Below are 12,731 nucleotides of genomic sequence, written 5' to 3' on the forward strand. Positions count from 1 at the left end.
CTTATACTCTCTTCAGTTTTAATGGAATTGGCCTTTCTCATCCCTTATCCTCCCTAACTATGGTGAATTCTAGTTCAATTATGCTTGATTTCAATTGAAAATATGCATTAAAACTAACCAAATATAATAAAAAAATAAAAGTCAAAGGAATTCATGAAGAAAGTCAGTGGACCGGACCAAATGAATACTGACTATATGAGCTATTCGGATAGTAAGACTCGAGATAGATGAAGTCGTGGAAGCCGTTGATTTCTTCGGACCCGCAAAAATATGAATTTAGTTTCGTGAAATTCGCACCAAATTTTTTTGGGGCGAGTATTTTGAATATATATAAGTCAGGTTTTGCTTGTGGATTTGTAAGATGAAATGCTTAAATGTTGATGTCTATGAAGAAACAAATTATCAGGAAAATTTAATATAAATGGAGGCATTGAATTAGTAATATAATTGTCAGAGAAATTTAATGACTGGTTAGTTTGTAGTGGGGAATAAGAAAAATGGTCTAAATTTAAATAAATGGCACAAAAATACATGGAGTAAAGCAAAGTGGTTCGATCTAAATTTGATTTAGAGAGAGAAAGTCGACACTTCAAAGTGAAAATAAAGAAAACTTGGGGAGCAATAAAGTGCCTATTTGGATTAAAGCACTTTCTTTTGGATGGGCGAAAGATATGTTTTGGATTAAAGCACACCTCTTCGTTGAAACTTCATATAGAAATATAGAAAGGACAGAGATATAAAAATAGAGAAAGAAAGAGAGGGTTAGAGAGAGAAAGAGAGTTTTTATCTCTATAGGTGTACTAATATCAGAAGGCAATCCCACTGAATGTGATATCTTTTTATAAAGTTATGGCTTAATTTCCTACATTCAAGGATTCTGAACTTGACCAAAATAAAAGAAAACATAGAATAAGTGTGAGATTTGAGAGCAAAATCAACAGGTAGAATTTCAAAAAAAGCAGCTGATAAAAGGAATTCAAAAGTACCCACAGTGAACAAAGCAAATTGATTTACATAAATTAGAACTATATCTCAAGAACCCCCCCAAGAAAAAAAAACAAAAAAATTAGAATTCAGTTCTCAAATCTACTTCACTAGCAAGTATAGATAATAAATTAACCCAAGATCAGTCAGTTCCTTCCACTACACAATCTACTCTCTCTCTCAGACTCACTCTCATTCACTGGGACTCATCATCCTGCTCGATCTCGGAGGCGGGATCATCATCGTCTTCGAAAGAGTCGACACCATAGGCTGCATGGCCATGGCCAAAGGCCTTAATGTGATCCTTCAAGGACCTTTTGTGCTTGAAATCAGACCCACAAATGCAAAACCAAAGCTTCCCACAATTCTTCTCATGTGTTCGCCAATCTCCCCTTACTGCAAAGGCTTTGCTGCATTTTCTGCACATGAAAGGCTTGATTCCATGCTTCCTCTTATAATGGGTTTGAAGGGTTCGAAAATCCTTTAATGGCTTCGCTCGAGGGTGATCGATGTTGTTACGACAGCCGGGTGCACAGCAATAACATGGGAGCCTGAGCATTGCAGTTGGTTGGGTTCCCCTTAGGGATTCAGGCCCTTTCCTGTATTGTGATCCATGACCCCACATGTGCATCTGTACAGAAATTCATGTAAGAAACTCAAAGAGAAGAATATGAAATTTTCAAATTTATGAGTACAATAATGTTTATGCACATGGAAAGTTATCTATTGTTTACAGATATATACATTGATACCTAGCTAACAAAAGAGAGAGACAGGGGGGGGGGGTGAATTGTGTAAGAATTTATCAAATTTTGAAATGGAAAAGAATCTGCAAAGTGAGAGTTGAACATGGGTTCTCTTATCTGACAGAGATAGAAATAGTAGCATGACTCTTTATATAATAGATCAAAATCCCAAATGGAAACTTACATGAAATGGAGAGAGAGAGAGAGAGTTCAACTGAGAATTGTTTACATAATCTCACTCCAGGTACTAACAAATGTTACATTCAATGTTGGGGTTATAAGTTTCAAAACTTGTTCATAATTTCAAGGTCTTGATGGCAAGATTCCCAGATGTGTTCTTCCTTGAAGATTCTGAAACAGTCAGTAGCAAAGCCATTGGAGGATTGTACTGCCATTTACTGAATTTTCCATCTCGACAGATGTCATTGGTTCAGATAATTTAAGTGCAAGAGACTTAGGAAAGCAAAGAGCTAATGACCAGAGGACTTCAACACAATATCTGAGCTTGGTTAAATATTACGTAGTGGTTTTCCACCATTACAATCAGTTGGAGGTCAACTAATGGAGAACTGGGTTCTTTGGTTTCTTTTTCTGATAAAAACTAAGGATTCTTCTATTTCAATCAGAGAGAAAGAGAGGGAGAGGAGAGAATATGGAGGGGCAGAGAGGGAGAGATAGACATGTCTTGTTGATTTGAGCAGTGGTAGGGAGAGAGAGAGAGAGAGAGAGGGGTGAGGAAGAGAGAGAAATAGGGATGGGAAGAGAGAGAAAGAGAGGTGATGGGAGAGCGAGGAGTAGCAGACAAAGCTGTAGCCATGTCTTCTTCATTTGAGCAGTAAGTATTTTAGAGAGAGAAAAGGCTCCAGCCATGTCCTCTTGGTAATGATGAGTAGTGGGGGGTTCTTTCATTCAGTTGCAAGCAAAGGGAAAGAAGTTTAATGGACATTTCAGTGAAAGTTGGATCGAATGGAATCTGCAGGTTTTAGAGAGAGAGAGAGAAAGAAAAGAGAGCACAAGTGCAGTGGAGCTGAAAGAAAACTCAAGTGCAAGAAGTGAGAATTGAATCAAATCAAATCCTTGAACAAACAATAACTGAGCAGGTTTCAGTCAGATTTGACGGGTCTGCCAATGTGTCAAAGACACACACTCCCAAGTACACCAAAGGGCAGAAGGAAGTTAGAGAGAGAAAGAGAGTGGAGAAGAGAGAGAAAGAGGATGTTATGTGATGTTCAATCACAAGCCAAAAAGGTACGTACCCAGTCCCCAACACCCCACCCCCTTACTTTCCCATCCTGACCTTCTTCATACCCCATGCAAAAGGGGAGAAAAGTGGTGAGGTGAAGAGGACGACCAAACTCTAGAGAGCGAAAACCAACATCTAGAGAGAGAAACAGGACGGCGGATCATTCAGGGATACTCAAGAGAGAGGAAGACCAGAAAAGTCGAAAATCACATAGACCAACATACGAAACACTGATAAAGAGAGAGAGAAAGTGCAGGTCACAGAGGTTAGAGAGAGTTTATAGAAAGTGCAGGTCACACAGGTTAGAGAGATAGATAGAGAATTTATCTCCTAGATTTTACAGAAGTCGATGAATTATGTTCTAGCCTAATATCACCCAGCTCTGATAGAGAGAGAGAGAGAGTGATGGAAATCTCTCTTCTCAGACATCAAAATTTAGAGAAAGAGGGGAGCGCTGGAAACCTCTCTTCTCGTCCATCAAAATTTAGAGAGAGAGGAGAGATGGAAACCACTCTTCTCGGACCTCAAAATTTAGAGAGAGAGAGAGAGAGTCATGCAATGAACCTTCAACATCTAGCTCGAGCCCCAAAAACACTTCATCCAAAATCACACGAACCAGCACCAGAATTTGTCTGTGCACACAGAGAGAGAGAGAAAGAGAGAGAGGGGCACCTGCATGTTGTTGTAGCGGTTGAAGGTCTTGCAACAAACTGGGCAAGAGAACTGCGTAGGTCCAATAAGGATCTGAGCAGGAGTAGGGATCCAATACTGCCCTTTGTTGAGAGTGGCCGTAGGGTATGCCTTCTCTCTCTCATCAACCTCCATCATCTCACCAGAAGAACCTTGATGGCTCACCCCACTATAGCTCGGAAGCCCTATGCGAAGGGCCACTGTGACTTCCCCTTCATCATCTTCACACATGAGCTCCTCCTTCTCCTTGTAATTTTCGTGCTCATCTGTCCTTCTAGGGCTCAAGCTCAATAGGGGGAGGGCTTCTCTCAAAGGAGGTGAGCTAGGTTGTGTGTAATCTAAAGGGAGAAAGTTGCAGAAGGGAGAAGAAGAAGAAGAGGAGGAGGAAGAAGGAGTTGCAGGAATGGCAGTGTAAGTAGAATTGGGGTGCAAAATGGGGTTGAACCATCCTCCTGTGAAGTGATTTGAGTATGGATCATTCATGATGGAGAAATGGAGTGAGAAAGTGGGGAGATTTGGGTTGGGGATTATTATAAGAGAGAGAGATAGAGAGAATATAAACCAGAGGGAAAAGAGAAAGGAATTAATGAATAAAAACTTGTGGGGTTGGGTAGAGAGAGAGAGAGAGAGAGAGAAAGAGATAGAGAGGGAGTGAGAGAGAGAGAGACTTATCAGACATGGGGTGAATAAAGTATGGGATGAAACCAAAGACAAAGTCAGATTGGGAGGTAGAGGCTGTCTCCCATGACATATGTACATGTATTTTTTAATTTCCCTTTTGTTGGATGACCTATTAAATCACATATCTGGTCTTTCTCTCTCTAGACTACACACAAATAATTAGGGTTTATATTCTCTCTCTAGGTATAATCCCCTGATGTTTAGGCTTTATATTCTTTCTCTAGGTATCCATTACCTCAGCTTGTTATTTCACTTTTCCTTAAATATTTCCTGGTTTGACAATTAATTTGCCGTGCTCAAACCTGGTTCTTGAATTCCCTGTGACTTCTCTCTCAAAGCTCAAACAGATTTACATTCCCACTTGTGGGTTCTTAGCCTTTTTCCATATTCTCTCAAAGTTGATTTGACTCTTATGAAATTGAAAAAAATTATAGAATATAGATCAATATTCTCTCTCTCATGTGTCCATTCCAACGCAAATTTCTCTCTGGATTCTCTGACATATGTCTCTACTTGCATGAGTAAGGGAAAAAGTTTTTACACAGGGTGAACCTCATACGGTAGAAGTAATGTGCACATAAAAAGTACACAGAAAAAGGGTTGATCTGATGCTGAAAAACCCCATGAACAGATCATTTTACCTCTCAGATGCAAAGATATCAAATAATAATACAAGGATCTCAAATCATGAAAATAGTATATCATGGAAGGAATTATTTAGACCATCTATTTTTAAGGTTTTCAAGTATTTATAGATCTGTTTAGTATCGTTTTTTAAAGCTTTATACGTTATAATTTGATTGAAAAATATTTTTAGACTATCATCAGAGCTTTTTTCATCAAAAGATTTGGCATTTTTATCGTATCATCAAAGTTTTTTTTTCAAACTAATTGGAGTTGACTACATGAATTTTGATCTGGCATTTTAGATACTATTTCAGACCCACTAGATATCTTAATTAGATATAGACTAGTTAGGAATTAGACGTCCATTCGTATATTAAACTCGCACTATGAAAAAATATAAAAAAAAATAATAATATTTTCAATTAAATAAAATGACCAAAATACTTTTGAAAGTTTCAAGGGGTATTTTAGTCATTATATTTTATCAAAAAATTATTTTTAATATTTTTATAGGTGTGCCCCATTGAAAAGATGGCACGTATCAACTTTTATATCCATAGAATTATTATAAAAAATAAACTAAAAAATACTTTGAAACGTCAGATCTAAAATCAAACTGAGTGGCTCTCTTGATCAAAATTGAACTGCTGGATAAAAAAAGGAAAATGAAACTTCTATGGTGGAAGGGAAGCATAGAACCCTTTCCCATAAATATTACCCCTTCTCAACATTCTCTATAACTCATTGGATATGCCCCTCTCTCTTGAGTCTATAACCAAAAAACAGCTCTCTCAACGTATCAACCTAGGGTTAGCAATGGGCCAATCAGCCCAGCCCTAAAAAAGTAGGGCTTAGGCCACGAACTATGGCCTGAAGGCTAGGCTAGAGCTAATGCCGGCCTGGTTCGGCCCGGCCAAACCCTCTTTTTTTTTCTTGCTTTTTCTTTTATTTGTCGTCATTTGCTTTTGACCTGGCCCGATCGTAACGGTTGTCGGCTTGCCTTGTGGGAAGAAGGGCCGGACCGGGCCGGGCCAACTTATACCGAGCCAGTTGCCTCTCTTGTCTCGATATTCTCTCTCCTTGGATATCAAAACACCTACCCCTTTCTCTCTCTACTATCACCTTGGATCTCTCTCTCTGTCTCTAGATTGTGTTCTTGGGACATAGGCAATTTGAGTCGCCGGCATTTGCTTCGGTATGAGGGCTTGGGAAGAGAGTGTGTCGGCTCCCCTCAGGACTGAGCTCAACTCGCATACTGCGTCAACACCACCACCATCATTGTCTTATCCCTGACCACACTGTTCAACACTCATCTCTTCTACTATTCACACCATCACTTTTCTTCTTTTTCCTTTTCTCTCTCTCTAAACCCCAGTAACTTTTCCCCCTTTCCCTTCATTTGGTCTTCCATCTTATTTTCTTTTGTTTATTTTTCACTTTTGTATCTAAAAATAGTAGAGTAGTAGCTAATGTGACAGTAATAAATTTGGTTTTTTTTAGGATGAAAAGAAGAGGGTTTTATTGAGTTATTATAAAAAAGAACTTTGACGAAAGAGTCTAGAGAGGAGAATATGATAAATCTGAAGTAAAATAAAAAAACAGTATCCCAAAAAAGTAAGAAAAACTCTAGAGAGAGAAGAAGAGGGAGTGTGGCACCATAGGTAGAGAAAGATTCAAATAGCTTTTGGTTGGGACTGTTTTTGTTTTCTTCACCCAAATAAGATGAAAATGTTAATCTGATTCTAGAGGCCTGTATAATTGAAACCTGGAGAGTCATGGCATGGAGGATGGCTAGCTTCACCCAGTTGGTACAGCTGGTCTCTCTCTCTCTCTCTAGGGAGAATGCTTAGTGGGGGGGAGAGAGAGAGCAAATACTCAGGTGGGGTTGGGTGCCTCAACTCTCTCGAGTAAGAGAGAACAAATACTGGATGGGGTTGGAGAGAGAGACAGACCAAATACTTAGGTGGGGTTGGATGTCTCCACTTTATTTAGGAGTGGCAATAGACCCGACAGGGATTCCCTTGAAGATGAAAAGTATTTAAACGATTTTAGGTTGGGTTTGACATTTTGTTAAACTAAAAATTCGGGTCCACTTTCAACCGGGTCGGGCATAACAGGACTTGTACCCAGACCTAAGATTATACAGGTATCCTTTATTGCAACTGAATCCTACCCACGAGTTAAAAACCTGGATCCGTATCGAGTATACCTGACAGATATTGATCGGATCTGGTTCCATTGCCACCCCTACCCGACCCGTTGCCTCAAAATACTGTCATGGGGTTGAGAGAGAGAGAGGATAAATACTTAGATGGGTTATTATAAGAGAGAGAGGATAAATACTTAGATGGGTTATTATAAGAGAGAGAGAGAGAGAAATACCTTGGTGGGGTTGAGTGTCTCGAGTTTTTCAAGTACAAAAATGGCATAAATAGGGGGGAAAGAAGTAGCTGCGAACGCTGACCCGCATGTATTCGTAGATTACCAGTTTGGATGACTTATATCGTACTACACCTGCACTTGGAAAGGCCTCGTGCTGCATCGAAACCAGGAGAGAGAAACAATACCATTTTGTAGGAGAGAGAAACTGGTTTGAAATTATTGCACAAGTTTGAGTTGGGGTTGTAGCTTTTCCTTGGAAATCTAACCAGAAGACATATGGTACACTCTCTAGATAGAGAAAGAGACAGAGTATAGAGAGAGAAATACTGTAGGGCTTTAATGAGTATAGAATGTGGACAAAAGGAACCAAGCGTATTTTTCAGAAAAAGTTTGTGATACAATTGGAATGGTTTTCCATCTTTTCCATTGGGGCTTACCACATGGGTGATGCACTCCTTAAGTTCAATGTGGTACAATGTTTTGTAACTTTTCCCACTTTGTAAAACATTTCTCACCCACTTGGGGTGCAATTATTTGATTGGTGAAAAAAAAAAAAAAAACAAGAGAGAGAAAGAGAGTTTGAAGAGAGAGAGAGAGAGTAACATTCAAGGAGAGAGATTTCCTCAAAAGAAAAAAGAAGAAAAAACATTCAAAGAGAGAGAGAGATTTGAAAAGACCTAAACTCTTTTACTGTGTGATACTGAAACTACAGATGCAAAGTGAGAGAAAATAGAGGGGTGGGGTTGCACAAAAAAGGGCAATCTAGTCAGGAAAGGGCTCAAGGTTCATCCTATATACAAACCGACAATTTAGAAGATGAGTCCTATGCTAAAATCAAGGCAGAGTGACAAAAGTCCCAAAAGGTCCAGTTTCTTGACAAAAAAATTATATACATTCTCATTGCTTGATTACTCTGGTCATCACATTCCCAATAATATCTTGAAAAAAACTAAATCCTAAAATTGAAAAAAAAATGAGTTATGGCCTATCTCAAATACCTCAAAAAAAAAGAAAATTTGACTGGAAATATACATTCTCATTACTTACTTTTCTTTTTGGTTTTCACTGGAGGTACTTTCCAAAAGGCAAGCTTTTTATATTTCCCCTAATGTAAAGAAGTTATATACTTCCCCTTATCTAGTCATCTAAATGAACGGTTGAGATGGATCCTATTACAATGTCACGCCTATACATTGTTTAATTTTTATTTCTTTCCAAAGAATATTTTGACACCAAATATCGGGCCTCCATTTCTCTCTTAAAGTCACATTTGAAAAACTATAAAACAAATATTCTGGATAAAATAAAATGACCAAATACTTATGAAAGTTTTAGGGGTAGTATGACCATTTTATTTTATTAAAAATACTATTTTTATTTTTATTTTTAGTTGTGCCTCATTGAGATGATGGCACTTATCAAATTTTATATTCATATAATTTGAAGAATTAAAATTAAAAATAAAATACATCGGATCTAGATCAAACAGTCAATGACTTGATTGATCTGAATTGGATAGCTGTAAGGGGGGAAAGTACATAACTTCTATCTATACAGCAGGAGAAGTATAAAAACCTTTCCCATTTCAATATTCTCTCTCTCCATAGGCAAAGGCAAAGGCAAAAGGTTCAGTGAACTACTTTTCCACAATTTGAACCCTCTCTCTTTCTCTCAATCTAGGTTTGGTGGGCTGCAGGAGAAAGACAAAATTCTCTTGTTAAAAAAAACGTTGGATAGAAAGAGAGGCAAAATTCTAAAATTGTCCGTCAAAGACAAAATGTGGGCTAGGCCTTTTAGAGAAGTGGCAGTTGATTTTGTAAAGGTGATAATGAAACCATTTAAATGTTTAGTTATTCGCTTTGACGCCTTTTTTTAAAAAAAAAAAAAATTCACGGTTAAAAGTTGATAATGAAATCATTTAAATGACAAAAGAGGGATTAACTTGTGCCAAAGTTTCTAATTTACCATGTTTATGTTGAACTATTCAACATTATCTCTCACCAATATTACATAGACATATACAGGAATCAGCATCTAATACAGTTATGAGTGTCTGAATTGCCAATCTCAAAATTGGTCTTTTCAACAAGATATATTCATACACCATTTTAAAGAAGGGTGAGTAGAATTTAGATACCATAAAGTACTATGATACAGAGATTTTAGGAGGAAAAATTAAAACAAAGTGTTTTTATTTTTAAAGTGTCAAACACTAATATTATGTCTATCTTTCATATATCGCCAGAGCTTCCATCATACACTTTCCTACCTGTTTCTCTCCATAGTTCCATTTAGACAAGAGCTGAAATAGTTATGACAAATATTTCAATAAAAAAACTTTGCCTAAAGCTCATTCCCAATGGCATGTCAAAGAATCAATTAATATTTTAGAGAATCCATATTAGTTTTCTCATTAATTTTGTTTTTTTGACAAGATCGTAATCCTTGACTAATAATAAATAGTATGCTCATTAAATTCACAAAACAAAATACCTATTTATTTAAATGATTAGGCGGAATACTCAACCCGTGTACTCACCACAGGTAAAGATGTAAGGCGTTTTTTGGTGCCCTACGCACTCTACATTTATAGATTCAGGCAGTTTTAGGGTACAAAAACCTTATAAACGATAGGCAACTGTAGACAGCAGAAACTTGATTGATTCTTAATCTTAGATACATTTTTTAAAAGAATCTCACATATGGATATCCCCAGGTCCTCAAAACCTGGTATGCCTTCATGTCCACAAAAATTAGAGCCCTAAATCCAATATTTTTTGCCCCTGGTTAGGCCCTAAACCCTTAGCTCCTTTCACAACCCACCTCATTTCACAACCCACCTCACTTCGGGTCCGACACCTCCCATCCATTCGCATGCACCTAGACTTGTTCAACGCCGTTCAAATGCCTTGTAATGTAATTCAGTTCAATCTCACATCGACTTCTCAAGGATTTGCCTCCTCTCAAACTAGCCAGGTTTACGTTTGGCTCTCTCAAAGTTTCATTCCGACAGGAGCTATAACCTTCGTTTACTTCATTTTCTTTCAAGATCAATGGCAATTAGTTTGGAAAAGTATACAAATAGACTATCTACTTTTAATATAAAGAGGTCACGATTACTCTTGTCAATCAGATTTCAACTGAGATGATTGTAAGAGTGTCCTAGAATAGACTCAAAGTTAAAAAAAAATTCTCGAACTTTATTTACCCCCCAAGCTAAATAAAAAAAGTTTGGGCTCTAACAAGTTCCGAAGAGGATCAATAATGAACAGCTCTGTGATTGACCTTACCAATGACTTTGACATATCTCCCACATTCCAGGTCTCAGAACACGCCTACTGTGGGAACATGATACAGACCATGCGCTGCCAGGGAAAGCAGATGATGAAGTTGAGCGGTTGCTATGCAAGCACACAATCCAACCCAACTAATTCATTGACAGTACCTGGTTCAATGGAAGAACAAGGCGATGATTGAGAGCATGTGGTCATGGAGGAAGGACAACCAATGTTGGACGAGGAAAAGATTGACAGCATTTGAATCGAACTCGAGGTCCGTTACTTCTCTGCCCGTGGGGGGTTATCAGTCATACTAGGGTACTAAGAAACAGACACCAATGCCAAAAAGAGGATATCACATCTGATATAGGTCTTTTATGCCTTAAAAGAACCGAACTAATGCTTAGAGGAGCATTACCAATTTGGGGTAGCTCCATCCTACATGAGGTGAAGCCCACCGTAGCAGCTGTTTTGTCAAAATCGATCTTGGAATTTCAGGATTTAGGGGATCAATTGAGGAGAAAATAAGTAGATAAAAACAGGAAAGCCAACAGACGGGAATCGGATTCGAAATAGGGAACAACCGGATTATTCCTAAGAATCTGCATTGGTTCTTCACTCAAAGGGCCTCAATCCCTGAATCATATAGGCTTGGCTGGTTAAGCCAGATTATCTGGGTTAGGCAATACAGTTATAAATAGGTAACAAAAGGATAGAAACTTTAACAAGGTTTGCTTCTTATGTGATTCAATGGTGATTTTGTGAAGGCTGCTGCTTTATGCCATTGGTTGCTGGAGGAAGCATATGGAACCTTTCCTAGCCATGAAGCACAAGAAATCATTAAAACACAGTAAAAAAAGGAAATTTGGAAAAAGTAAGAAATGAAACAGTACCAAACAGCACTTAAGGACACTGATGACCTTAACAAAATAAAAACTCGAGACAAAACACAAACAGAGAGCCATAGCTAACATATACACAAAATAAGCACATCAAAACTATTGTGCAAAGGCACGAGTAAAACTGAAAATATTTTCATGTAAAAAAACTCCCACTATGTGATTAGATTTGAGTTTTTTCACGCCGAATAGCAACCAATTGATGTGAAATAACTCTCATTCTCGAGTTTTTTTTTTTTTTTCTAGAAGAGTTAACTATATTAAAATTAATGGTATAGAGGAGTGGTTTAAAAAACGGATCGGTGAATCGGTAAACGGCCGAATGGGTTGGATTAGATTTTTAAAAAATTCAAAAAATTTATTAAAAATCATTATAAATATTGTTTTTAAAATATCCAATAAGAAATGAGGGTACTACATTAATAACTTTCATTTTTTTACATCAATATACGAATATTGAGATATTCTTTCCTGTATGAATATTCTCATCAAACATTTATTAAAAATTAACTAAACATAATATTATACATTGAAATTAGAATTATTAGTTTGTGTTTTATTATTTTATCATGATTTTACTATACAAATAAGAATAAACTTGAAAAGTTTTTTATAATATTATTTAATTTAAAAAATATTATTTACAATTATAAGAAAAAATAATATATTACAAAATTTATAACATAAATAAATTAATAAATAAAATACAAGATTTAGTTATTAATAAATTAAAAAAATTTATATTGCAATGTGTGATAATTGATAAAGGAATTTGAAATAAATTATAAAGTGGTATGAGTTAGTGTTATTTTTTTCTCTTAAAATATCCTCTAATCTAATATTTTTTTAATATCCAATAAATTAATATTAGTATTATTTTTTGATTTTTTTAACATCTTATGAGCTAATACTAACTTTTCAATCCCGATTAGTTAATTAATTATTAATCATGTAATGACATAATTCCATAAGATAATATCCTAATAGAGTTTTTATATTTTTTTTAGGTAAATAAATTTAAATTTTTTTGATGAAAAATAGAAATGTTGAGCAACCAATTATTATTTTAAATAAATTTTTTTTTATAGTATAATTTAATTGCCACACGTACACCCCATGAGGCGCCCATTTATTAGAATGCAAATGTATTAAAGAATTGTATCCGATCGAAAGGATGTCGCAAGAAAAGAACTTTGAATGT

At 36.5% G+C, this 12,731-nt stretch overlaps 1 protein-coding gene across 1 annotated transcript; it reads right to left on the bottom strand.

Annotated features, from left to right (window-relative positions):
• Positions 1-947: 947 nt before the first annotated feature.
• On the bottom strand, positions 948-5,591 carry LOC18439958 (zinc finger protein WIP5). The gene is made up of 2 exons (XM_006850113.3): positions 3,646-5,591; positions 948-1,615 (listed from the first exon to the last, which is right to left on the bottom strand). Exons 1-2 carry the CDS (start codon positions 4,420-4,422, stop codon positions 1,181-1,183), a joined length of 1,212 nt encoding a protein of 403 aa, XP_006850176.2. The 5' UTR covers positions 4,423-5,591; the 3' UTR covers positions 948-1,180.
• Positions 5,592-12,731: the final 7,140 nt, after the last annotated feature.

Source organism: Amborella trichopoda, chromosome 3 (genome assembly GCF_054954075.1).
Source record: "Amborella trichopoda isolate Santa Cruz 75 chromosome 3, AtrichopodaSantaCruz75HAP2 v2.0, whole genome shotgun sequence".
NCBI classification, from domain to species: domain Eukaryota; kingdom Viridiplantae; phylum Streptophyta; class Magnoliopsida; order Amborellales; family Amborellaceae; genus Amborella; species Amborella trichopoda.